The sequence below is a fragment of the Homalodisca vitripennis genome, chromosome 5, assembly GCF_021130785.1.
Source record: "Homalodisca vitripennis isolate AUS2020 chromosome 5, UT_GWSS_2.1, whole genome shotgun sequence".
NCBI classification, from domain to species: Eukaryota; Metazoa; Arthropoda; class Insecta; order Hemiptera; family Cicadellidae; genus Homalodisca; species Homalodisca vitripennis.
Window position 1 is genome coordinate 91908597 of NC_060211.1, and position 27920 is coordinate 91936516.

At 33.0% G+C, this 27920-nt stretch overlaps 1 protein-coding gene across 1 annotated transcript; it reads left to right on the forward strand.

The window, feature by feature from the left end:
* The first annotated feature begins 367 nt into the window (after positions 1–367).
* Positions 368–27770, forward strand: LOC124362507 (nuclear pore complex protein Nup50). Its single transcript, XM_046817070.1, has 6 exons — positions 368–831; positions 14265–14425; positions 16053–16384; positions 19946–20386; positions 24228–24350; positions 27410–27770. Exons 2-6 carry the CDS (start codon positions 14267–14269, stop codon positions 27714–27716), a joined length of 1362 nt encoding a protein of 453 aa, XP_046673026.1. The 5' UTR covers positions 368–831; positions 14265–14266; the 3' UTR covers positions 27717–27770.
* Positions 27771–27920: the final 150 nt, after the last annotated feature.

Consider the following 27920-nt stretch of genomic DNA (forward strand, 5'->3'; position numbering starts at 1 on the left):
CATCGTGCCTGCCTTTAATATATTCACTACATAAAACACACACACAAACAATTTCAATAAACATTGAATCACAAAACGTACTTGCTCCGTCAGGACTCGAACCAGGATCTCTCACTTGCCGAGTGAGTGCGCTATCAAGTAAACCGCAGTGCTCTTACTTTTTGCGATTAAAATATTTTGTACTTAGCCGTTTTTGTCACATATGCGATTAAATACCCAAACTAACATATTATGATCGGAAGACCAAAACCTGTCAAACAGTACATTCAGTTGTGCACCTGATCAATGAGAATATCTCTTCACCTAGGCTACACTGTATTTTGTAGTCTGGATGTCTCTGATGTCATGACGATATAAACAGTTCATTTTCATTTGAGCCTTTTCGTTACCGACTTTTTCGGATCTCTTCAGACGAGCATGACTCCAGGTTTCAAGATTCAAGTTTGTGATAGCATCAAATTTCAGACGCTGCACTAAAAGGAATGTGAACATTGTGAACTAGAGCTAAACTCAAGATTTATACTTCTATCCAGTTTAAATATAGCTTATAGTAGCCACTACAATCATATGCACCAAATGCAGAGTGCAGGCAGACTGCAGTGAAGGAAGTGCACATTTCGGATTTGTCAATCTTTGTCTTTTCAATGCAAGGTTTGGTTTTTTTAATGTCATTATGACCGTGGAGTAAAGAATTAAAAATATCAAGATTGATAGCGAGTAACTAATAATCTCAAATTTATACTGTCTTCCAGGGAAGCAGAGGTTAGAAAAACTGATGTGTAGAAATTAGCTTGTTTTTCGGAAAGAAAGTTAGGTTATAAAAATATTACGGTGAGTTGTGCTGCTGTTTTCATATTATATATTTTTACTTTAATTTATTTATATAATCTAGGATTAAATTAGTTGCATTGCTTAGTTAAGATTCTATTCTTTTTAAGTATTTAAAAAATTAAAAAACATCTTGCTTCTGAATGATCTTAAATAATAAGCAATAGTGTGGGAGATTTTTACAGTTTAAGGTTAAGTTGTTTGGTGCTACTTGTCATAGTGCATATATTGGCTATAGGGCAAAGAACTTTGAACTAGCCAGGCTCTATCCTTATATCTCTAAATAATTTCAATTATATTAGATAAGGATGGTTGAAATATTGTACTAGGTACCCCTAGGTCAACAGGTCAGCATGAACATTAACTCTGTAGAAGTGTGACAGGCAAATATGATATATGCATTTTGAAATTCAAACAAGTGTAAATATTTGGTATTTTGTGTGATTAAAATTTAGAGCCTAATAACCTAGGTCGATTATATGGGGCCTGATATACGATCTGGGCACCAGTGAAATTATAGGGTTATAGGGTCAGTTGCATGAAATTATAAATTTCAATGTTATTAACTGTTTCTACATGTCCTGACCAAAACTAAATTTTGTTTTGGAAGGGTTAAATAAAATAATATGGTTAAATAGGGAGCTGATTTTTAAAACCATAACTTAATGTTTTAACTCTATTAGTGGCATACGGCTGCAGCATAATGAGAGGTCACCATCACAATAAAATCATATTTATGATTATCTAAACCATATAAACAAAAATGTTGACACAAATTACGATATATAGAAACTATGTTATGTGCATCTGTAAAATGGCAAAAACAAAACAAGTGTAACATTTAGTTACTTTTTACTGTTTTTAAAGATATACTAATGATTCTATTGTGGTGGTGGCCTCTTATTATACTGTAACCATCACATGTTAATCAGGACTTTTTTTTTTTTTGTTGAAGCATCACCTGATTTCAGTGGCCTGTGAGTAGCCAAATAGTCAAGAATTGTATGTCGTTTGTTATTGGACATGCATTTTTCACCATCTTGCTTCTTTACACTGTTTCTGGTTTGGTTAACTGAAGTTGTTTTAGTGGCAAAATATAGTGTTAAAACTGTCATTGGGTAGACTTTAATAAGCGGCCTACACTCGTTATTCTGAAATCTCCCCCGTCATTATACAATAAGTACACAAAGTATTGTAGAAAGAGTTTTAGAAGTTACTTTGAGATTTTATCAGATATTTAATATTTGAGAAATAATTGTAGGCCAGTGCAAATAAAACCAGTAATTGTGCTCTTTCTTTATTTTAGTCAGATACTTTGAATTCTAGGGGACATATGTGGACAATATTTGGCATGTTGGTATAATATTTAGTATATTATATATTAATTAAATATAGTAAGTGTTAACTTAATCACTTCATTTAGAACACACAAACTAATACTTAAAAATTTTATTTTTATGAGGCCTTTCGATATTAAGGCTATCTTCATCAGACACATCATAAAAGTAAATACAAAAAGTAAATTGGTTTTTAGTAATAGACACATGTTATTTTAATAATAATTTGTCCTATATTGCATAGTGTGTAAAATAAAATTAAATCATGACTGGAATTATACTATCAGCCATTCCATTGTGACGGACGGGACAAGCAGAGAGATAAATTTCCTTATAGTATCTATAAAAAAAAGTTATCATGCATTAAAACCTTCTGCAGTTTTTTCAGCATATCTTAAGCATTTTTTTAAAACTCACTTAAAAAAAAAATACACTTTGAAATATAAATGAGTTACAGCATTTTTAAAAGCGTGTGACGGACGGGGACGTCAATTTGGACACTACAGAAACTACACCTAACTTTTACTTCTACATTTTTCTGTGAATTGTACAATAATTATTTATCTTTTTTTAAATAATAGTATAACGTTTTGTAAAGTTTGTTTTTCTGGTAATCATGTGCTTTATATTCCATTTTAAAACTCTGTGTTACAACAAAACAATTCAAATTTAGCAGTTTGAGTGTGTGACCGGACGGGACAAAAGGTTACATTTGTATGGGTATAAAAAACAACAAACAGTTACTTAATACACTTTTTTATTCATGAACACTTTTTACTCAACTATTTAAACTTAAAATATTACTTACAACTAGAACCTGCTTATAATTGAAATTAAATATTTACAAGGGTTTTTCATCTTACAGCTCGATTGACTTTGCAAACTTATAATAAATACTATTTCTCAATTCTTTTACTTCTGGCCCCCTCAAAAACTCCTTGTATTTCTGAAACAGACACTATGTATGTTTTAGAAGAGTCTATTTCAAATAGTTGGTCCCTTGGTTTTAGTCTTCTGCACTAATCTCATGAACAAGACCTCCACGTTGTTGTCTTCTTCTACGCACCCCTGGGGGGGTTATAGCCCAAATACTTATGAGCTCTCTTCTGTTTAGCCCTCCCTTCACTTACAAGTTCTACTAATATGTAACTGTCCAGCTTCTATTTCATCTTTTTTTAAAGGTTTAGGTCTTAAATATGAGTCCTCATCTTCAGAACTATATACATCTAAATATTGGACCTTTTTATTTTCAGTGAGAAAGTCAGAATCTAAGGAATCTTCATCAAAAGTTTTTCATTTAATTGACTCATCATGACTGTTCCAAGACTCCTGAGAGTGAAGCTCTGATTTCACAGTATTTCCGGCTACCCAATACTTCCTGGGTAAAGTGTTGATGCCCGTAAAATCAGCATTGATTGGACTTTAGGAATAGGTCTGACAGCTGTCCTCATCGAGACTCCAATAACTCTTGACACTCTTCAATATCTTTAACATCAACATACAGCACTATTGATTTTGTTTGCCTCTACACATGTTTTTGACAACACTCAAAAAACTCTTCAGCAGAAGTAACTGTTGTGCTGCCTGGAATTTGACTTGTTCCCACACCATCCTTTTCACAGTGCCACCTACAAAGCCCGTCCACTGCCCCCCCTTCCCATGAGAAGTGGCAAAGAAACACCATTCTCCAGTTACTTGTAGATCCTTGTCCAGAAATGTCAGATTGGATAATGAAATGTCCCATAACGATTTTTAAAACTGGCCAGCACAGCCGGCCTCTGAGAAAATCGCTCATTGTCCTCAATTTTGAACTGTTTGTTTTAGATCACTTATTATTTTTTTATAAGAAAATACCAAATTGAAAAACTTGTATCATGTGTAAGGTTATTGCTAATCACAAAGTCATAACATTGTATTTTCCATTGGGAATTAAGACAAAAAGGGGAAAAAAACCCATGCTACACCTGTAAAAATGGTTACAAGAGTGTTTACTCCAGTGTGTCACTCTGTATGTCGTCTTGTGTTTCACAAGCTCTGATTTCACAGTATTTCCGGCTATTCCAATATACTTCCTGGTAAGTGTTGATGCCCCGTAAAATAATGATTGATTGGACTTTAGGAATAGGTCATGACAGCTGCCCATCGAGACTTCCTCCTATAACTCTTGACACTCATTATCAATATCTTTAACATCAACATACATCACTTTGATTTTGTTTGCCTCACACTGTTTTTGACAACCTACTCAAAAAACTCTTCAGCAGAAGTAACTGTTGTGCGCCTGGATTTGACTTGTTACCAACACCATCCTTTTCAACAGTGCCACCTTACACCGTCCACTGCCCCCTTCCCATGAGAAGTGGCAAAGAAACACCATTCTCCAGTTACTTGGTAGTCCTTGTCCAGAAATGTCAGATTGCGATAATGTATACACGATTTTTTAAACTGGCCAGCACAGCCGTCTGCAGAATAAATCAGCTACTTTACCTCAATTTTGAACTGTTGTTTTAGATCACTTATTATTTTTTTAAGAAAATACCAAATTGAAAAAACTTGTCATGTGTAAGGTTATTGCTAATCAAAGCATAACATTGTTTTCCATTGGGAAACCCATGCTACACCTGTAAAAATGGTTACAAGAGTGTTACTCCAGTGTGCACTCTGTATTTCGTCTTGTGCAATACAACTGTAGTTTTCAGCAAAGTCTCTATCTGTAAGACAGCTTCACCTTGTGTTGCATTTTTTCATTTTGTACTCAAAAATACTCACTCTGTAACGTTTTTTTTATGTAGCAATGCACTTTGAACTTTCCTAACATATTTTGTCTACCATTCTTTCCATTGCTTCTCCAATAGTAGTCTCTACATATGTTATAACTGGTCGTTTATTTACCTCTCCCCACTGCTTCCAAGAAATTTGAGCCTCTAAATCTATATTCAAACTAAACTTAGTCCAAGAAAATTTGTATCTTTGCATTTGTTGCAAGACTTCGGTCATACAGGCTTCACATTGTTATGTTACAACATATGGCGGCCTAACAGTTCTTTACCTGTAGGTGGAGAAACCTACAACAGCTTTAGACAATGATTCAGTAAGTGAAATTAAAATTTGCATGTAGTTTGCAAACACATACATTATGTGGCCATTTTCTGAGCTCAAGCGTATATGAATTGGTCTTATAGAGAATAAAATTTACTTTTTTTGATACCAATACCAGGATTTTCCTCAACAAACAAAGCGTACGCTTCTTTTACTTGTCATAACCCCATATGTCGAAATTTACAATTTTTTCTTTTTCACCTGAAACTTTGCTTTTTTGAACTGTTTTGTAGTCTCTCTTTTCCAGGAGCTTGTCTGCTGACTGTATCACTGAGCCTGTAGAAAGCTATAACTTTTTTCTTCAGTTTCCTTAGACAAAACCGTCTTTTTCTCTACATGTTCTTTAATAAAAAAGCGATCACTTTTTGGCAGCTGGAAGTTTTCATAAACTAGTTTTTCTTACAACAGCAAGTTTTTTTGAAGGACTTTTTGGTAAAAATTTCTTTGCCCCGAATACAGCCTTTCCTAGGCTTTGCCTGTTTGAAAAGACGTTACAAGTTCATTATTTTTATCACATACCAGTGTCTAACAAGTTTCTAGCTTTTCTTTTTGTTTTAAAAAACCTGTATTTTCTTTTTCTTTCAGTTTCCTTGCATCTATTTAAGTGTTGAGTCTTCTTTCTTACCTGCACTTGTAGAACTAATTGTATACTAACTTTTCCTTTCCTTAGCTCTCGATATTCGCTTTCTCTCTGCATCTTTCTTCAAAAAACTCTTTCCCCAGGCTTCTTTATTCGTCTTCTTTTTTTCTCTGCTTCGTTGTTTTTCGTAGTCTCGCCTTCTCTCTAGATTTTAAAAGCTCATTTGTCTCCATTTCCATAGATATCTGAAATCAACAAAAACTCGTGTAGTTTTTAGAGTAATAAATATTACAAGTAATCACAATGTTTTAGTTGACTAGCAATATCGCAACAAGAATGTCGCAAATATTCCATGACCCTTTTTTTTGTAAAGCCCATGTGCAAGGGCATTATCTGACTCTAAAAACCCTTTAATTAACATTAATGTTTTAAATATTTTGACATTTGGTATTGTGGGATCTTGTAGTTAATCAGCTCCTTTTTAGAAATTTTTTTAATCAGTCAAATTAATCAGCACAATGTTAATTAAATGTCTACAAATATATTTCACTGCATAAACAGTCTCAAAAGCCTAATCAGTACTACAACTACAGTTCTAATTAAAACTAGGTGTAGGTATAACTTACAATCTACAAATAGTAAGGGGGGTGTCACTAATATTTTGAAATTGGGGAGAAATAAACTATTTTAAACATAAAATTAAAAATAAGATTAGCCTAGATTCATCTCACAATGGCCTAGATAGGCCTAGTAACTTGTACATTCAAAAAGTAACATTAGTTAAATAAATTTAAGTATTAACAACGAATTAAAAAGAGAGTAGGGCATGGGGTTATAGGAGATACATAGGCTAAAAAGTGTGGACGTGGAGACGGGACAATATATTCAAATTCAATAAAAAAACCTAGAAACAAGAACTAGAAAAATCTAAAGCTGTGGGGTGTAACTTTGAGAGATTTTTGTATAGGCCGGAGAGGGTGCTTCAGTGAATAGAAGATTTGTTATTGAATCACACATTTTATTTTTAATAACTTGTAAAAATAAACTTACGATGCTAGCTTATCTCTATTTATTGTGACGGACGGGACACTCAAATCTCTTCTTCAAAACAAGTAAAAATCCATTTACTAAATAAACGATAAAATGAGATGAAAACTGATATTTCTGAAATGTGCAGAAGAGCTGGTTTCCCTCCAAATAGTCAGCAGACTGAAATTGTGTCATATGGTTAGTGATTTTTTTGACTTTATTTCACCAATATCATCACCCTGTAGTAACCACGAGTAACACCAAGTTTAACCACGGTAAAAAACATGTTTTTTACAAATTTTATTTGATAATGAAAAAATGTGATTAGGTGTTGTTCAAATACTATTTTTATTTATTGTTAACTTAATTTTCAAATGTTGAAAAAAAATTATTTTAGTTTTTACACTTATGTCTCTGTATTTGTGGAATGGCTGCTATATAAATTTTGAAGCTTCATTTAATATTGAATTGTGCATTGGGTACAATTGTCCATCTTCTTGATTTAATAAATCTTTTGCATTTGCTTGAATGTAATATTATAATAATTATAATAATCTTAATGTAATAGGATTCCCATGCATTTAAATATATAGGTGTGTTAACGTGTTTTAATAGTTTTATAGGTTTTCTTTTGATATAATGTGTCCAGTATTAATACAGTGGTATGTGATGGCCGATTTTTCTTCTTGTTGAATTTAATGTGGGAGCAATGTTCTTTATATCTTGTATGAATTTTTATTTTTGTTTGTCTAATGTATTTTTTGTTGCAGTCATCACATTTTATGTTATATATGCTTAATTTATTAATAATTTCTTCATCATCTTTTGGATTTTTCAAGTTACTTGTTTTATAAGTGACATTTTTGTTTGTATGTTTTTTTAAATGATTTTGTACATCTTTTGATAGATTTGTCCATATAGTGCTAATCCAATTTGTGTTGTGTCTGTAATAGATGAAATAGTTGTTTTTGAATTTTTGTCATGTTTCTTTTTAGCTTTTTTAAACGTATATTCAACTAAATCCGTTTTATATCCATTAAAAACAGCAACTTGTTTTATATACTGAAGTTCTTTTTTAAATCTTTTTTTAAAGATGGAGCTTGTATTGGCTTCATGTTGAACATGTTGCACTTCGTGATGTCCATCAGACAAGAGATTGTAATGTTTTGGAGAGGATACTTGTATGGCTGGAATCGTATTATCTTTTCAATTATAAAATTAATTATGTTTGTCAAATGGAAGTTTTGTGAACTCTAACATAAATTCATATACTGCAAAGGAGACAGGTATCCCTGCAATGTATAAAGTAGTAGTGCAAACCATTGGTGTACTGAGTCAATGCTTTGAGTGATATAATCAAAATAAGGAGCTATGACATAATTGAAGTAGGTTTTACCAAGTGTTTAATATTTACAACTGTTTCTTTGTAGTATAAATATAATTTGTATTTTTTATGTATAATACTCAGTGGGCTGTCTGCACTGGCTAGACGATGGCGTATTATCAAGTAACTGCAACATATTTGACTTACCCCTCAAGATTGTAATTATATCACATGAGCAGTCAGATGGTGTCGCATCGCTGCCCTGGCCAGCATTTCATAAATGTGAAATAGGGAGTGATAGAACTCGATCTCTTTGGGGGCCGGGTACATGTTGCTTAAAACTCTCTATATTAGTACTCTCTTTTAACCCATTGGCTTATACATATTTTTACTATCAGCTCAACTGGAGTTATCCTATTAAAAATGCTAAAAACGTAAGAGTTTTAGTTTATAAATAATTTATTTTTCAAGTTATTTGGTTATATTTTATATTTTTTTGGATTAACATGAAATGGGCTTTAATAATAAATAGATAGTGATATATTAGGTCATAATTTAAAAATAATAATGCTGTACAAACCAAAAAAGTTTTGGAATTTTTAAAATAAAAAAAATTTGTTTTTACTCAAATAATATAAAATAAAACACCCCATTGTTGCTTTTATTTTATTTGAAATGCATTTCTCTACCTAGTAATACTAGAATATGTGTATATATATGCATAGTTTGTCAGAATAAATGTTTTTTCTAAATACTGAAAATTCCAAGAATATTGATTTTTTCTCTTGTAGTACACTAATATTCTTATAGTAACTTATTATTCATTTAAATTTCAATTAATTGTAGTATTGCAATTTTTCTTATGTGTTACAACAATATTAGTCTAATTTATACTAACATTTGGTTGAAAAAGGAGTTAAAAAAAAATTATTTAGATGGCGCTGTACTTGTCACGGCACGGTTCCGTGATATAAATTTTGAGCCCAGACTAGCTGTCACGGAACCGTTCCGTAATACAAGGCTAATGGGTTAAATGCATTTCCAAAAAGTAACTCTTGAGTCATGTGATGTTGCTCTTGATGTTTGGAGAAGTGGACATTTTCCTGACTTTTTCACCAGTATCTGAACTTTAGTGTCAGGATAGGCTTCATAATCAAGCTAATTTGTCGTTCCACATCCACCATTCCCGATGTGAACATTGTCATACGTCACGTCACTACCATAGACATAGAGAATCAGAAACACTGCTCTACATAGAGAATAACTGCGCTCGGCAAAATCCACTGCCTTCTGAATCCATCGTTTGGAGTTCAAGTGTGCACTATATAAACAGTTTATCTTCGCGCTTTACCTGGGACATTGTGTCTTTCCTTTATGTACTGTTATTTCTTGTTATAATTGTTGTAAACTTCTACAGTGTTATGTATTATTAATATTAACTAAATATATTCTTCGATATTTATAACTTATTGATTGTAATGTTGATCATACTTAGTTGATTTCAGTTACTAACTGTATTAAACATACTTCATACTATACAAATGTTTTACATTGCACCTACTCAGTACTTATTACATAACTATTATGTCCTCCCCAGAAGTATGTCCCATTTGCTGTATAGTCATAACTAACTTAACTGTAACTATTACTATTTATTTATTGTAACTTTGCTGTATTTTGTCATTAGTCGTAACTAATGAGGATAAAGGCGTCAGATGTGATGATCCTTGTAATAGATGGTTCCATGCCTCGTCTGTTAACCTCTCGCAAACAGAGTACTCAAAACTGGTGAAAAATGAAAATCTAAAGTGGTCCTGTAGTCGTGATGATTGCATTAATTCTTCGAAACAGCCCCTGAATACACAGCCTCATCACTCAGTTGTCCAAATTGAACGATAGGATTACAAACCTGACAGATAAAATAGATACACTTACACCTATATTCCTAGTAAAGTTGATCAGATCTTGGACCAAGTTGAAAGTTTGAATAAAAATCTTGAGTCGCTCGAGCATCGTGTCTCAAAAAAATAACCACCCTATGGAAGATGTTGTTACTGAGATAAATGAGTGTACTCGACAAGCATTAAACGTCATGGTGTATAATCTTCCTGAACACAATAGCCCTGATGCTAAGTGAAGAATTAAACATGATTTGGAACTAGTCACCAAATTGTTCAAAGAGTGTCATCCCAGTTTCATTAATGAGGGTGTAAAAACCTACCGTGTTGGCAAAAAAACTGGTGACAGGCCTAGGCCACTTAAAACCATCCTTAAGAGTGAGCAAGATGGTCGCTTGATCTTGGCGAATTTCTCACAGGAGTCTGCAGGTAAAATTAATGTGCAGTTATCAGCTGTCAGAGTTATCAGAGATCGCACTCCTCAGGAGCAGAGCTACCTCAAGTCTGTGATTTCTGAGCTGGAGTCAAGGAAATCTCTCTGTGAACTTAATCTTACTATTAAGTACATAAACAACGGTCCACGTATTGTTAAGAGTACAAAAAACGCGTAGATTCCAACGGTTCCCCCATATCTGTTTCTTGTTATTTTCAAAATGTGAATGGTTTGAGAAGTAAGTTAAACTCCTTGTCTCAAGCAGTAAGTACGTCGTCTTATGATATCATATCACTAGTAGAAACTAACCTAACTCCTGACATATTTGATTCTGAGTTTGGTCTTGCCGGTTTTCACATATTCAGATGTGATAGATCTTCACTTACCAGTGTAAAGACAAGTGGAGGAGGAGTTCTTGTTGCTGTACGAAACAGTATCTCCTGCATCAGGATTCCTACTAGCATGAACAGTATTGAATGTCTCTTCGTTTTATGCAGGTTTTCATCGTCTACAATACTCCTTGGCATTGCGTATATACATCCCAACCAACCCACTGACATGTATTCGGGTTTTCGAGACGCTGTGGATGAGATTCTTGGTTCCATAGAAGAATCAGCTGAAGTCATGCTGATGGGAGATTTTAATCAGCCTGATACAGATTGGACATTCATGGACACTACAGCGGTTTCTGACTCATCCCTTTGTCTTATGGACCTTTCTTCTGCTTATAATCTTACACAATGAATCTTACACAATGCTGTACCAAATTGAAGAGGGGTTTGTCTCGATTTGATTTTTACCTCTGTTCTGATGTCTGAGGTCGTCCATGCGCATGATTTACTTTTGGAGGAAGATAGACACCATCCTGCCATGTTTTTTACACTGGAAGCTTTGCAGTCGTCGACCTCCAAGGTTCGGATCGAGGCATTGGATTTTCGCAGATGTAACCTAGATGCTGTGTTTCATGGTCTTCAGGCTCTTACTACCCCACACTCAATGACTTACATGATCCCGAACAGGCTTTTAGTAACTTTAGTGATTGCCTTCCTTCTCTGATTAGGGCCAATACTCCTACTAAGAGTTTTGGCAGAGCCAAATATCCAACGTCGTTTTCAAGCGAGTTAAGGAAAGCAGTTCTTAATAAAAAATTGTTACATAAAATTTACAAGCAGTCTTTATCATAATTGGACCTGGAGACTTTTCGTGGAGCTCGAAGGAAATGTAAGGATCTTACACGGCAGTGTCACTCTGATTACATCAGTAGAGTGGAAAGCAGTATACCCTTGAGTATGAAATCTTTCTGGTCACATGTTAACGGACTTAAGAGTTCTCATAGTATTCCGGCACTGACCTTTGATGGAGTGGAAGCAAGTGAACCATATAGTAAATGTGAAATGTTTGCCCAATATTTTTCATCAGTCTTTAGCAACACAGACGTCCCTATCGTCTAAGTTTGAGTTTGGGTGGAATGAAACCATATCTGGCTGCTCGATAACAGCTGTGGACGTTCTCGGGAAACTGGAGTCGCTTGATGCAAGGAAAAGTGCTGGCCGTGATGGCATTCCTCCTGTTGTTTTAAAGTTCTGCGCCCCGGTACTTGCTGTTCACTTAACTATTCTCTTCAGATGCCTACTTGCATCAGGGATTTTCCCATCAAGTTTGTCATTCCGGTGTTTAAGTCTGGTAGTAGAGGAGACGTTAGAAACTACCGACCAATAGTAATACAGTCCACTCTGGTCAAGGTTTTTGAAAGTATCATACTGAATAGCATATACTTCCAGCTAAAAAATCACATTTGCTTGGAGCAGCATGGGTTTTTAAAGGGCCGCTCAACTACAACTAATCTGTTGATATTCCAGGAATATATAATGTCAAGTTTTCATAACTCTTGCCAGGTGGATTGCCTTTACCTTGATTTTAGCAAGACGTTTGACAGGATTAACCACAGTCTACTTGTGGCTAAGCTTGAAGGTTATGGAATTTGGGGACCTCTGCTGCAGTGGATGAAGAGCTACCTCTGTGATCGCTCTCACATTGTGAAGTGTGATGGCAATGCATCTAGACCCTTCTTGGTTCCGTCAGGAGTTTCTCAGGGATCACACTTGGGCCCACTGCTCTTTTGCTTATTTATTAATGATATAGCTATTGGATCTTATCCAAGCTGCTATTATTTGCAGATGACATTAAGATTTTCAGCACGGTAACTTCTTTACAAGATCAGCTTGACCTCCAGAATTCCCTGGATGCAATTAACCACTGGTGCGGTGCAAATGCAATGGTTTTAAACTTGTCGAAATGTTTCATTGTCTCTTACACTAGAAGCAATGCCATAAGGACTTTTGGCTACAACATCAACGGATCCTCCCTCGAAGCTGTGGAAAAAATTAAGGACCATCATGACACCTTCTCTTGGCCCTTATGAACACCTCATATACATTTACAACAAGGCTTCCTCAATACTTGGTTTTGTGGTCAGAGCTACCAAGGATTTCAGACGTCCCTACACCCTTGTCATACTATTCAAGTCTTTAGTGCATCCTCTGCTGGAGTACTGCTCAGTCATCTAATCACCATATCAATCAGGTCATATCGAACTTCTTGACAAACTGCAGGTGCGCTTTGTTAGACTTCTCGGAGTGAGGCTAGGATACACCTACCGGGATACTCCGGTAACGGAGATCGAGGAGATGTTTGGACTACAACCCCTTCATGACAGAAGAAAATGTACCGATCTCGTCTTCCTGCACAGACTTGTCAGCGGATTGCTGGACTGTCCCTCACTTCTGTCAGACATTAATATCCTGATACCTAGAGGCACTAGATCGAGGTCTGTTTTTCTCAGAGGATATCAACGTACAAATTACGCTGCTCACCATGGAGTTAATAGACTTCTGCGTTTGGGGAGCCAAGCTACCCATATTGACTTCTTCGCCGATACTGTACATGCCGTGTGAAGGAAGTTATGCAGCAAACCATGATTGGGTAGTAGTTTTGCATGAATATCCACCCTTCTTCAGTATTCAAAATTGTTATTATTTATCTGTTTGTAATTCTGTTACATATACTTTTTATCATTTTTATACTGTTACATATTTATCTCATTGTTACATTCTAATATATCTATATCGTTGCATGTTTTTATATATTTATCTCATTGTTAAGTTATTATTATCATAATTGTTACATTGTTCTGTTTCTCTTTGCTAGTTGCTCCTGCATTATTTGGTATGATTGCTATGTATTGTTATAAATTATTGCATAATACCTTCCTTGTGTTATCTGTTATCATTACTAGTTTTGTTATGTTATTGGATTGTTGTTACCACAGTTATGTCACTGTATGCCATCTTGATTAGTTTATCCTTAGTTAAGTCAACTCATGTATAAATGGTGGAACCGTTGGAAATAAATAAATAAAAGAAATGTTTGATCTTGAGCAACATCAGGATTATAATTAAAATGTTTAAAGTACAGTCTACCAATAATGAATCATGATTGTTTATTTAAAAAATGAGTATAAACAACAATGATTCCTGTCAGTATTTATTAATGCAATGTGAAATAAAACCTGGTTCGTAGCGCAATATTTTGTATAAATAAACATAATTTGGCACCAAGGTGCTTGTAGTATTTAGCATTTCTTCAAAAAATAGAGGATGTTAATCAAAGTATCAAAGGATTTGTTATAGTGATATAATTTCCCAAATTAAACATATTTTTAACTTATATTTCACAGATATGGCCAAAAGAACTGCATCATCTGACATAAATCATGACAATTGGGATGCTCCTTTTGTACCAGAAGAAGCCGGATCTTTCAAAATTGCGGCCCAAGCTGCTCTCCAAAAGCGAGTGATCAAAACAGCGAAACGAAGAATTAAAACTTCTGAAAGTAGTGTAAGTATGAGAAGTTTGATTATATTGTCTTATTTGTTGGATATAATGAAGCTTAATATATAGCAATAATTTGGAGAATACTTCTATTTAATAATTTAAATACTTACGTGGTAATGGTTACCCGATATAGTTCATATAATATAGTTTATTATATAATTTTTGTGTTTAGATTGTATTATCTAGGAATTTATTTTAGCAATTTCAAAAAAGGGAAGAACTCTAGATCAAAGACTTATGCTATATAATATGAAGAATGAGGGTATTTAATATTTTAATGTGATCTTTAATATACTAAGGCAATAACTAATAACAATCAGTTTTAAGAGTAGAAATACCTCTTAAATCTGTCATGCATTTTAATAAAATGGGTGTTGAGATTTGATATCTATGTTTGAAAATAACTGTTAAATCCATCACTAATAATTTACATATTTTCCGGAATCTTGGTGGAAAGTTTACATGTGTTACCGATTTCTTGTTTCACTGAACGATGGCAAATGTTCGGAAAAACCCTGTTTCCTATACGATTGTTTGATACTTACAAGTAAAAAGTGAGGCAGCATAGCAAAATGAACTGTGGCTAAATCAAAGGTGAAGCAAGTAGTAGGAATAATAAAACAATAATTATAACAAAGACTATAAATGACTTTTTACAAAATATACATCTGCATTATTATTATTATAGTATATTGTATTTGGTACATTTTAAATACCTATTGCAATTTTCCTCATTAACAAAAATAACCAAATATTTATTGTCCTCATGGTAACATTAACAATAAAATCTTTGTCTAATTCACTGAACATGACCCCTATAGCCTAAAATCACTCCCTTGTTCTAAAGATATATGTATATTTCAATAAACATGGAATCACAAAAATGACTTGTTCCGCCGGGTACTCGAGCCCAAATCTCTCACTTGCCGGGTGAGTGGACTACCACTATACCATAGAGCCCCCTTGCTTTTTACGATTCAATTATTTTGTACTTGGCCGCTTCTGTCACATACGCATAGCGTTTCTGTCCCAGCGGAGTAATTACTTTTTGTGATTCAATGTTTGATTAAAATTAAATTCAGCTGTTTTTAAAAATGTAATGAATGTAAATAAAAGTAAGTTTACAGGTATTTGGTCTTCAGAGCATATATTAGTTTAGTTATTTAAACGCCAAAGTAAAAAATAATTTAATTGTAAAAAGTAAGGGCTCTGCGATGTGGTAGCGCACTCACCCGGCAAATGAGAGATATGGATTCGAGTCCTGGCAGAGCAAGTACTTTTTGCGATTCACTGTTTATTTAAATTAAATTCGGCTATTGCTATTTATACAAACTTAATGAATATATATATTTATTTATAATGTGGCTTGTGGAAACAATAACTATCACAAAATAAAAGCCCAAACAAATTGAAACTTGTTACAGAATTGAACTTATGTCTTAGCCAAGTTTGTAGGCCACCTAGCTACGCCATTTTGTTTCAATATACAAAAACAAAATTCACAACTCAACTATTTGTTGACCTACAGAAAAAATAAAGTGGTCTGGAATGCTTATAACATTTATTATAACAATAATATACTAGAAGTTAATAATAACCAACTGATTCAATGTTTTGTAATTGTATTCAGGATGCTGGTAAGTCCTTGTTTGCCTCTTTCGGTGGATTCAAACCAAATGCTGCCAGCCAAGGTTCGGACACCAGTAAAACTTTTTCATTCCTGAGCAGTGGGCCAGTGACCACGAGTTCTAACACCAGTATGCCCACTAACGGCACAAAGTTTGTTACACCCCAGCCACGTTTTGAAATGACCAATAGCAATATACCAAGTGTGAACAGACCGCAACAGAAGTACCTGTCTGATCTGAAAGAACTGAACCAGAGTGTGGTTGCCTGGATAAAGAAACATGTAGAATCCGATTCGCACTGCATTCTCAGTCCCGTATTCGAAGATTACAACAAGTAAGTGACAATTAACTCAGCTTATAAAACTATGGTTCCACATGAAATAAATATAGAATTTGTGCAGCATATGTTAATTCAAATTTTGATAGGTATACCTTTTAATAATGACTATTATATTGTTTGTTGTTATAAGATTGCTATTATTTTGTTTCATTTTGCAACTGATTGCTGGGTCTTTTAATTTCAACCAAAAGTGGTATTACAATAATCCTCTGATTGCTATGAGCATTTCAAGTCTTATACATAAAGTCCCAGTTTCTTGTTGTAGATTTGCAAATGTTTGGGTGAAAAATTGTTTTAAATAATATTCCAGCCAATTTTATAAAAAAAAAATAAAGTTAGCAAAATAATAAATAAATATGTTCAGGACCCCACCCGACAGTAAATAATCTATGAATTTTGTTCATTGTGAAAAAACTTAAATAAGCGACTAACTAATGTACAAACAATGAAATTCTCCACAACTTGCTATTAAATGAATCAACATGCATCGTTGCCATGACTATGTTCGGTTCAAACGTGAACGAGAATTAAGCAAGCCTAATCGCAGTGGTAGTTTTGGCGTGATTTACTTATCAGATTAAACAAAGCAGTTTATTTTTGAGTGAGCACGAGCTGACTGATCACAGCATGCAGCAGCGACGATCGCAAACAACTGCCACCACTACTAGATCGCAGCCAACTTGTTACAGTCCCAGCTGTTGCAGCCTATCGCCAAACCTCATAGACATGCCAATCTTTCTCAAAATATGGACCTTGGTGGATTCAGTTGAGAGGAATCCGTAGATGTTCAATAACACATAAATATAGCAATCTTATAACAACAAACAATATAATAGTCATTATTAAAAGGTCTACTTGTGATATAAATATTTTATTGTTTTTTATTTGCAATATTTCATATGATGTCTGTGGACTAACTACTAAATCAAAACTATGATATGTTTTTATTTGTTTGTTTTTGTTGCTTATAATCAAATACATTTCTTTAGAAAATATATCCATATTTATGAATATAGTTTACCTGAAATTTTATTTTCGTTTTTTATTTTTCAACTGGCTGTTTCTCATGGCATCGCATGCTTTTTGTAAGCTTTGCCCATGTATGAGCACTTCTGATTCATGTGAATTATATTTCTAACGCCGATGGAGAGTTTACCTTGTTGTCACGATCAAGAAAATCTGTCAAAAGTGTATGTTTATAACCATTGTACATGCAAATGTACTTTATTATAAAGTAATCTATCACTCAAGCTTTAAGTTCAACCAGAAATTTATTTTAAAGACAAATATACTTCATAACTTTGCCTTCAAATACTGTTTGGCTGTTTAATATACTTAACTTTCTCGTAATTGCAGTTTATAATGTGCAGGGGCTTTGAAAACTTTTATCTTTAGCAGTGCAGCCTGGTGGCAACATATAAATAGATAGATTGTAGTACTTTATTAGTAGATTTTTTCACCAGTGCTAATAATTTTGCATGGCAAGAAAAGTGCATTTAGTAATGATTTATTTTACTAAGGGGAGCATGTCACAATTACATCAAAATTTCGGTACTAATGCACGTGATGAAATGTTATTATGTTTGCTGTGAAAAAATATTACTGAAATATAAACTTTCATTATTCTAGCTTAACATGTTAATAAGTAAAGTAGTATAAAACTTAAACTACTTTTTTAATTGGCTAATAAGATTAAATTAATTTCTTCTACATTTAATCCAATTCATAATCTGATTTAATTGTTATCTACTAAAAATTTGTGATAACAAATGTTATTAATATTAAAATACATGGGATGTAAGAAAGAAAATAATACTTATTTTACACGAATAATCAATCAACTATGAGCCCCATTTTTAGTAACGACAATATTTATTGTGATTACGAACATTATTAATTGTGATGTCCAAGATGGTTGGATTCTTCATAATTTCTTCTATAAACAGTTCTACGTCAAACACACCGGTATTCACATTTCGCCATTACGTGATTTGCCGTGATTGGGCTTGCGCAATTCTTGCTTGTGTGAACCGCTCATACGGGCAGAGTAATAATAACAGCTCTCATGTGATACAAGTGGCAAATTTTATCCCCTTTTATATTCATTATTTAACAAAACATACCGTTGGATGCTACCGCCCCTTGCTGCTTGTGTTGTAGCCAAGACTAAAATCAATCCCTATTTCTTAAATGCATCTGTCTATTACTGCACAAATCGTCAATATTGTTACTGAATTAAGCAAAAGCCTGAAAGTTTCACCATTTCACTGCGTCTGAGAAACGAAACACACCTGTACAAAGGCTGAGTTGAGACGCGAGAACCGACAACAGATGCCACTGCCGAGTCCCAGGCCACTGCACACTCGCAGAGCCGCAGCTACGTATTTTTCCAGAGAGAACAAATCCTAAAATTGCCGTCCTTTCCCACCAATCAACTCTGTCCATTTAAAAATTGTATTTTATGCTGCTTCTAAATCAGCTTGTAAATAACCCATGAGTAATTATTTATATTATTATATTCATGGAATTACAAAATGTTGATGTGGCCAGGACAAACCAAAACAATTTTATGTACGTAACGTTTTATATTTTCCGTAAAATTATGAACTTTTTAAAAATAACAATGTGTTGATCGTAAAACCAGGAAATACCAAACAGTTGTATACTTTTCATATCAGCAGTTAAATTACATACATTTTAAAAAGTAATAAATTTAGTTCCCTATAGTTATTTATTACAACATTACTTAATATTTTCAAATTTTTCATAATGGCACAACCAACAGAACTAATAGTGAAATACATTCTTTCAAGTTAAGACAATTCACTAGTAGTTTTTATACACAAAGCAAAGACAATCTTTTTAAAAAATTACACTAAATTCTGCTTTTAAACTTTATAGTAAATTACTATGTCATAAAAAGAGAATGGATATTATTTTTGAACTTAATACAATTTAACTTTTCAAGAATTTTGGCTGCATATAAATTTAATATGTATGGTTATGTCAAATGAACTGAAATTGTTGTACTCTTTGATGTTCAATTGATACAGTAGGCTGCTTAAAATTGTTAAGGTGTTTCATAATGCTTCATAATTCATTATTAACTTCAGCTTGCTCTCCACCGAATTGCCAGAGACTGGAAGAGTAAGGGAATATTTAGAGTTGTGTTGTAATGTATGGGTAATCTTCATCTAAGTGTTGCTCATAAATAATAATTTTAAAAGTTGATTGAGGTGAAACTAAAAAAAAAACAATTGTTATCCATTTTAAGGCCATACCACCTCCAGAAGGGTTCACTTCTGGTTGGTTTATACCTTCCAGCTGAACCCACACTGGGCACAGAGAAAACCGATGTGTCACTCAAATCTGGGCATCCTTATGGATGTCTAGTCTACTATCTGTGGTTCTCCACATTTTGAATAAGCTTTGTAAAGGCACAGTATTTGCTTCTGTGGATTTGTTAAGGCAAAAAATATTTACAGTGTCCAAAAACTGTTTATGCTTCAGAAAAGTGCATTTGTAAGTACTAAAATGTGTAATCATGATTTTCAGACATTTAACTAAAATCCGGGCAGAGCGAGATGCTGCAGAGAAAGCATCTTCAGTAGTCTCGTCTACACCAGCTTCCAGTCTTTCATCGTTCAACTTCGTGAGTAGCAGCACGAGTGACAACAAATTCACTATTAATATACCCACGACGTCGGTAGACAGTGATGAAACTAAAATTGTGTTAAACTCTACAATGAGTTCGTCTGATTGTAAAACAAGTCCGTCAATATTTGGATTAAAAGGAGAATCAGGAAAGAGCCCACTTCTGCAAGGAGCGGAGACGGGAACAAGCAAGACTCCTTCAATATTTAGTTCATTCAAGGACAGCTCAACAACGGGATCAAGTTTGCTGGCCAAACCTGATCCGGCTGCGCTCATGGTGAACCCCTTCACCTCAACGCTCACCAAACCTTTCTCATTCAGTAACGGATCTACACCAACAAGGTTTTGACATTTTATTTTTAGTCGTGTTATGATTCAGCCCTTCAATTGTGTATTCAAAAGTAAACTGAATTTAATGTGAAAACAGTTAGAAACCTATCTTTAGGTAGTTTAAACAAGATTTAATATAAAATAGAACCAATTGTGGAATTTAACTGCAATATACAGGAATCTATTGGAATTAAAATTACGGTAGATGAAGAACTAAAGAAGTAACTTTTGAGACTTGACATGATAGACGTGGTTTTTTTTGTATTGGCAGAGGATTGGCAATGCTTATCACTCTAAGGGGTGGAGAATGTTCATTTCTGTCTGTCTGTCTGTCCACACGATGGCCCAAAAATGAACTGAACCATATATTAGACATTTTGCATGAATCTTTATTTCCATATCTGCAACACTGAGTTCGATGATGGTGAATATCACTCTGTGGGATTTGGTTGAGAGTTAGTGAATATTTTTACATTGGCCTTTTGACGGTGAGGAAAAAATAGCAGAATAAATAAATTTGTAAACAAACTGAATATAATCATGAGATTTGAAAATATGGCATATTAACATGCATGCAAGCCTAATATAACCTAACCTAACATTTAAAAAAATAAGAGTGAAAAGTCAATGTTAAAAATAGGTTACAAGATTTGATTTCTGAACACTTGCATTGTAGTGCCATTTTTAAGTTTCCAGAACTTTTATTATTTAAAGACTGCTATGAAACCTGATTTAATGAACAAAAATGTGGATTTTAATCGCTACATTGAAAAATCACAATAACCAATATAGTAAAACTTTATTTTGTGAGGCCTTTTGATAGCAAGGCTATCTTCTTCAGGTACATCACATTCTTGCTATTGAAAGGCCTCAAAGAATAAAAAGTTGTACAATATTGGTTATTGTGATATTTCAAAGTATTAATTAAAATAAGAAACCTCAATATAAGCTCCATCTTCAGCATTAAAAAGTGAATGTGTCGTGTAGCAAGTTATCCCGAGAAAGGATTAATTTATAAACTAAATTTTGCATGACACTTCATTTCTATATGAGAAACACTGAGTCGATAATAGTGCATGTCAATCCATGGGATTTGGCTGAGCATTAGCGAATATTTTTACACTGGTCTAATTTTAGTAACCATGATGGCTTTTCTACAGGTCAGTTCGTTTTCAAGATATTGTACAGACAGACAGAAAAGAAATTTATTCAACCCCTCGAGTAATAGGCTTTGCTAATGCTCAGCCAATTAATGTAATAAAAGTACATAATATTATACAAATTATAGTCGTGAGTCTAATTACATCAGTTTTCTAAATTTGTTACTCTTTCTTAAATATTAAAAAAATCACTTTTTTATTATCAAATTTTTTCAAATTCAAAAAGAAATTTATTTCACTTTTTTTTACATAATACATACAAATAACAGTAAAGTACTAATACTAAAAGAAAATTAAGCACAGCATAATTATTCTAAACAATTAAGTACAATATCCTAAAAAAACTAAAATAATTAATAATAAAATAACATAATTTTGTAGTGAAATAAATTAGGTATATCCCAAAGGCAAAGCCCGTGTGGGATATCCATCACTTGAAAAAACACTTAAAAACAACACAGAAGACAACAGCTGCATTTGTGCTGACTAAAAAAAAAATCAAAATACATCTTTTTTACGTAAAAAAATTATCTTCTTTTTATTGTGAACTTCTAATTTTCAAAGTAATATTTTTATTTAAAAATGTTAATTTAATACATATTTTAAGTTGACTTTGTACAAATTTGCCTGAACAGCTCAAAGACAGTATCAGTTATTTATATTAAATAACACGTTTATAAATCTATGCTAGATTGAAATTATATTGAAACACCCAGTTATATTTAGAAATTTAAATATTCATTCAAATTGTATCATAGTGAATCTAGTTATATTGTTTAACCCTCTAATTGGCACAATATTTGGACCCAGTTTACAAATCTTTTAGTTCTTTCTTTACACTGCAGAATCAGTTACACAGTAAGACATGAAATGTTAAACACCATTTTTCTTAGAAAAATAAGCTGTAGTATAAATATTTTCAGTCAGGGTTACGTATGTAAGGGTAATTTTTGGTGTACGGTAAATTTCGTTTAGTGTACAGATGTTTAGAAAATTTTATTTTAAAATACAAACTGAGAAAAGTAAACAAATTTTAAATTAAAATTCAAGATATACATAAAATATTTAAGTTTTTGTGCTAATAAATGTATACTTTTAGAAAAATATTAAATACAATTTTAAAATAGAATAACATTATTTTGCCTTGATTGGAAGGAAGTTTGAACTTCACATGTATCTCTTCAATGATATTGTAAATATTTAAGGAAAAAAACGTTTGCTGTGCATTACAAGAGTTTAAAGCTTATACATACATTATTTCTTGATTGAACTTTATGAGCTGGATGATTTAAATTTAACAACTTTAAGCATTATTTAAAAACTGTCATAATATTGTTTGATTTTATGGTATTAAGCTTTAAAAAATTAAATTGTGTGACATCTTGAAACATAATATGATAATATAATATTAACATTTCCCTTGTTAAAACTGCAAGAACACAAGCCGGAAGCAACAAACTGAGAAGCATTAAACTGTTTTGACGTTTGTTGCTTCCAGCTTGTGCTAGCTTATGTGTTGAAATAAGTACTATTGGAATTGTAGAAAAAATTGTAAAATAAATTGTAACTAGTACATATTTTTGGTATTTGACTATAAACATTTTCAACAGATGCAGTTTTATTAATATTAAAGCATAAGTTTTAAAGTTCTCTTATTTAATACAACCTATGTGTTTATTTTTGTATCTGTAACTTTATTTGTTCTAGAGATATTTTTGTAAAAAATACGAAATGGCAGTTAGTGGCTAAACAATATATTCCTCAACCTATTTTATAGGGTATTTTTTCTCTTTTAGCTATAAAAGTTTGTTAAACTTTTTGAAAATCCTGTGTATTAATAAATAGTTCTATCAATATAAACATCTACATTTTTCAGATACAATAATTATTTCAGGTACAATTTTAAAATGACTAACAGAGTATAATTATACTCTGTTAGTCATTTAAATAAAATGTTAATAAAATGTTAGTTTCATGTTAAATTGTTCAAATAACACTAACATATGTTAAGGCTATGAATTGTAGTTCATAAAATAATTTTTATCTGAAACTTTGCAAATTCCTTTAAAATAGCCTGGTTTTGTATTTGAAAGTTTGGCTTACTTTATGTTTTTAAGTTTATGTCTGAAGTCTAAGGAGACAGTTAATGTCATAAACATCTGTCACAAGGCTATTAAGTTGAAGACATCAATTTAATTTCAAGATTTTCAAAATCACAAGAATTTAAAGTCATTTATTTAATAGTTGTATGAATGAATATAATATAACAATATAAATATAATTCAATAATAAAAAAAAATTACATTTTTTGAGAAAACATGTGCAACAGTGTGTATAAAGGCCCCTGTATAGGTTATTCACAGGATTGAATTGCACATATTTTCTATTTATTATGTACATTTCTAAGTTTGACTTTTAATATAAGACTTTTTTGATGCTTTTGCTCTGAAAATAATGAACAAACAATATTAAAACTTTTTTGATTTTGATGGTATTCCTTACATTTCTTTTTAGCCAACTTTTACAAAGATATGTTATTTAATTCAAGTGGAGGGTTAAATATGATAATTGTATTCTATATCTAAGAGTTTTTTGCAGATTTTATATTGGACACTAAAAACTTCTTACTTAATTTTCAATTGTAAAATAACTTTCGCTTACAGTACATGTTTTTGTAAGAATTTTAATTATAGTTCCAGTAACAACCAGCAGCAAGAAAAGGAAGAGGAGAAGGAGGAAGAGGTAGAGGAATCAGATGAACCACCCAAGGTTGTGTTTACGCCAGTGCAAGAAGAGGGTTCTGTGTTTTCTACAAGGTAATATCAGTGGATTTTTCCGTTTTTTCAATGCTTTCTTATTTAATGACCCAATAATTAAGATACGAGGAGTGATCGAAAAATTCCAGGATTTTTTTATATAGTATAAGAATGAAATGTCATGTAGCGATTTGGTTGGGAGCAGTGTATTCTCTGACTCAACAGTAACACAGCTGTTGTTTCAGATCAGTCATAACGTCACTGAAACAAAACTAAGCATAAAATAAGTTCATTTAAATTTCAATTAATTGTAGTATTGCAATTTTTCTTATGTGTTACAACAATATTAGTCTAATTTATACTAACATTTGGTTGAAAAAGGAGTTAAAAAAAATTATTTAGATGGCGGTGTACTTGTCACGGCACGGTTCCGTGATATAAATTTTGAGCCCAGACTAGCTGTCACGGAACCGTTCCGTGATACAAGGCTAATGGGTTAAATGCATTTCCAAAAAGTAACTCTTGAGTCATGTGATGTTGCTCTTGATGTTTGGAGAAGTGGACATTTTCCTGACTTTTTCACCAGTATCTGAACTTTAGTGTCAGGTTAGGCTTCATAATCAAGCTAATTTGTCGTTCCACATCCACCATTCCCGATGTGAACATTGTCATACGTCACGTCACTACCATAGACATAGAGAATCAGAAACACCGCTCTACATAGAGAATAACTGCACTCGGCAAAATCCACTGCCTTCTGAATCCATCGTTTGAAGTTCAAGTGTGCACTATATAAACAGTTTATCTTCGCGCTTTACCTGGGACATTGTGTCTTTCCTTTATGTACTGTTATTTCTTGTTATAATTGTTGTAAACTTCTACAGTGTTATGTATTATTAATATTAACTAAATATATTCTTCGATATTTATAACTTATTGATAAGCATAAAATAAGTTTATTTGAGATTTAGTTTGACGGATTTGGGCTATTTATTGTTTAATGAAAATGAATAGAAGAACAATGTGTTTGTGTCAAACTGAACAAAACTATTTGATATTCCAAGAAGCTTTTGGTGAAGAATATTTATGCTGATCATATTGTCATCAGTGATACGAGAGCTTTAAAGATGGCTGAACATCCACAGAAGATGATGCTCGTTCCAGACGCCCTACATCAATCAACAATGACAATGTTGCTAAAGTGAACTCTCGTACGATCAGATTGTCGTCTAACAGTCTATGAAATGGCAGAAGAATGTAATAATTCATTTGGTTTGTGTCAAGAAATTTTAACTGAAAAACTTCAAATGCGTTATGATGTGGCAAAATGTGTTCCAAAACTCAAGACCACAAACAACTTTGAATTCACGTTTCTGAGAACTTGAAATGGCAAATGATGAAGAGAGCTTCTTGAAACATGTCATTAAGGGAGACAAGACGAAGCTCAAGAAATTCCTGAAAGGACAAAGATTTCAAAGAGAAAGAAAATCATAGCTTTCTCAATCATTTTCATACAACTATAGTTATAAAAACTATGGTAACTGCCATGTAGCCAGGCTCGCAATGATGTCTCATATAATAGTTGGATTCAGTCAACTTGTAGATTGCATTAATGTTAGTTTCAGTAAAATTGGTACATATGAATGTCAGGGAGTGCGTACTGCAATAATATTATAATGTTTATCTGATTGTCCAAGTGTCAAGTCAGTACCCAACCTTAACCTAGGTTCATCAATGTACATATGTTGTCTGTTTGGGAGATTAGTTTCATTAAGTTATGGAGTTATCAAGAGAGCATTTTCTGGCTGTTATTAACTATAACTTTAGTGGTTTGCCTCAAGAGGAGTGTGAAACATCCCAATATTGTATTTTTCCTTGAAGCTCCATCCTGTGCAACTGTCTTTAGGTGGTGTTCAGAATTTTGAAGGGGCCGTAATTCGCTTCAAGACGATGAATGTTTGAGAAGCCACATTCCACCTTCACTCCTAAAATAAATGTTCATCGGGTGCTCGCTGTAATCCAAGAAAATAGATACTACTCTTTTTTAATTATTGAATCTGCCCTAGGGATAGGATCCGCAGCAATACAAATAATCTTACATGAACTTTTAAAACTCAGGAAAAACTGTTTTTTGATGGATACCTCACAATTTGACACATGAGCAATAAGCGGAGCATCTGAGAATCAGCTAGTAGGCTCTCCACCCTCTTTCTCACACTGCTGCAAAAAATTGGAGTTTTTGGTTAAAAATGAGCACCCCTCTTATTGACCCAATTTTGCTTTGTACAGTTTCTGGTTATTCTTCAGTCTGGAAGTTTTTCATTTGCATGGTCATCGCTTTCCTTTGAAGGCCAAAATTGATAATGATATTCATAAATATTTTCACTTTATTTCAAGAATTGAGTGACTGTCCAAATGCCTTCAACCAGTGGGAAATCCTTCAAAACAAATAAACCAAAAAAAGTGCATGGATGCTAGAGGGTAGGCTTATTACTTTAAACACGCCCAGTTTTAGGTAAATCTAGCATAAAAACTCTTCTTATATCTCATAATTATTCAAGTAACACTCACTTTACCTTTCTTCCACATAATTTGAGCCATTCAAAAATTCTTATTGTATCATTGCTTCTTCGAAACATTATTTTTTTGTGAAACTTGTAACTTTTTGTAAAACATTATATAATGTATAAAACTACTATTGTGTGGAAATATAGCTGGGCCTTACTTCAATGTATTATTACTTCAATGTAAACCCGAAATACAGAAAGCCCTTTCAGGATTTAGCTGTAATATTTGATTAAAATTTTGTTCTTACTAAAGATACTACTTTTCCTTTTTAAATTACGCTATCACCATTTTTTATTAATGGATGTAAACAATGATAACTCAACTGCATTAACATATGATTTCTCTTTTAAGTCACTTATGTAGTTTGCGATAATTTAAAGAACATAAAGGTTTATTTTATAAAAATAACAAAATCGGCTCTTTGTATTGGACATTGTTACTGCTGAAGATAAGAGTTAACACATGGCATTTAATCTGTTAACCAAAGTGTGATATAAATAATCCGTTTCTAAGTCTGATGTTTGTAAGCGTAAGATTTGTCTTTGTTTCAGGTGTAAAGTGTTCGTAAAGAAAGACAACAACTATAAGGACCGAGGGGTGGGGACATTGTTTATTAAGAAGGTGGGGGAAGAAAAGTACCAGCTGTTGGTGCGAGCAGAGACAGTGCTGGGGAATGTGCTGGTAAATGTGCTGCTCAATAACAGCATTCCTACACAACGAATGGGTAAGAATAACGTGATGCTGGTATGTCTGCCGACACCGCAAGATTTGCCACCCCCCACCACTATTTTGCTACGTGTTAAAACTGATGTTGAAGCTGATGACTTGCTGGCAACCATTGAGCAATATAAACAATAACCGTAGTCTATTTTAATGACTTATTTACATTAAATCAACATTCTTATTAATGTATATATGTTGTATTTTTATTTTGGATCCTTGTGTCCCACTCAGTTAAAATATATTTTGTTGGTTCATTTAACCTATTGATGTGTGCTGACGCACTCATTACATATGCCATGTTCCATTCTGTATGGGTTTTGACAAATTTCTGGTTTGCTA

Bases quoted from the DNA above. Each gene is read 5' to 3' on its own strand.
- LOC124362507 (XM_046817070.1), top strand. From the start codon at position 14,267: ATGGCCAAAAGAACTGCATCATCTGACATAAATCATGACAATTGGGAT. The intron at 14,426-16,052 runs GTAAGTATGAGA...AATTGTATTCAG, and splicing joins TTAAAACTTCTGAAAGTAGT to GATGCTGGTAAGTCCTTGTT. The intron at 16,385-19,945 runs GTAAGTGACAAT...CATGATTTTCAG, and splicing joins GTATTCGAAGATTACAACAA to ACATTTAACTAAAATCCGGG.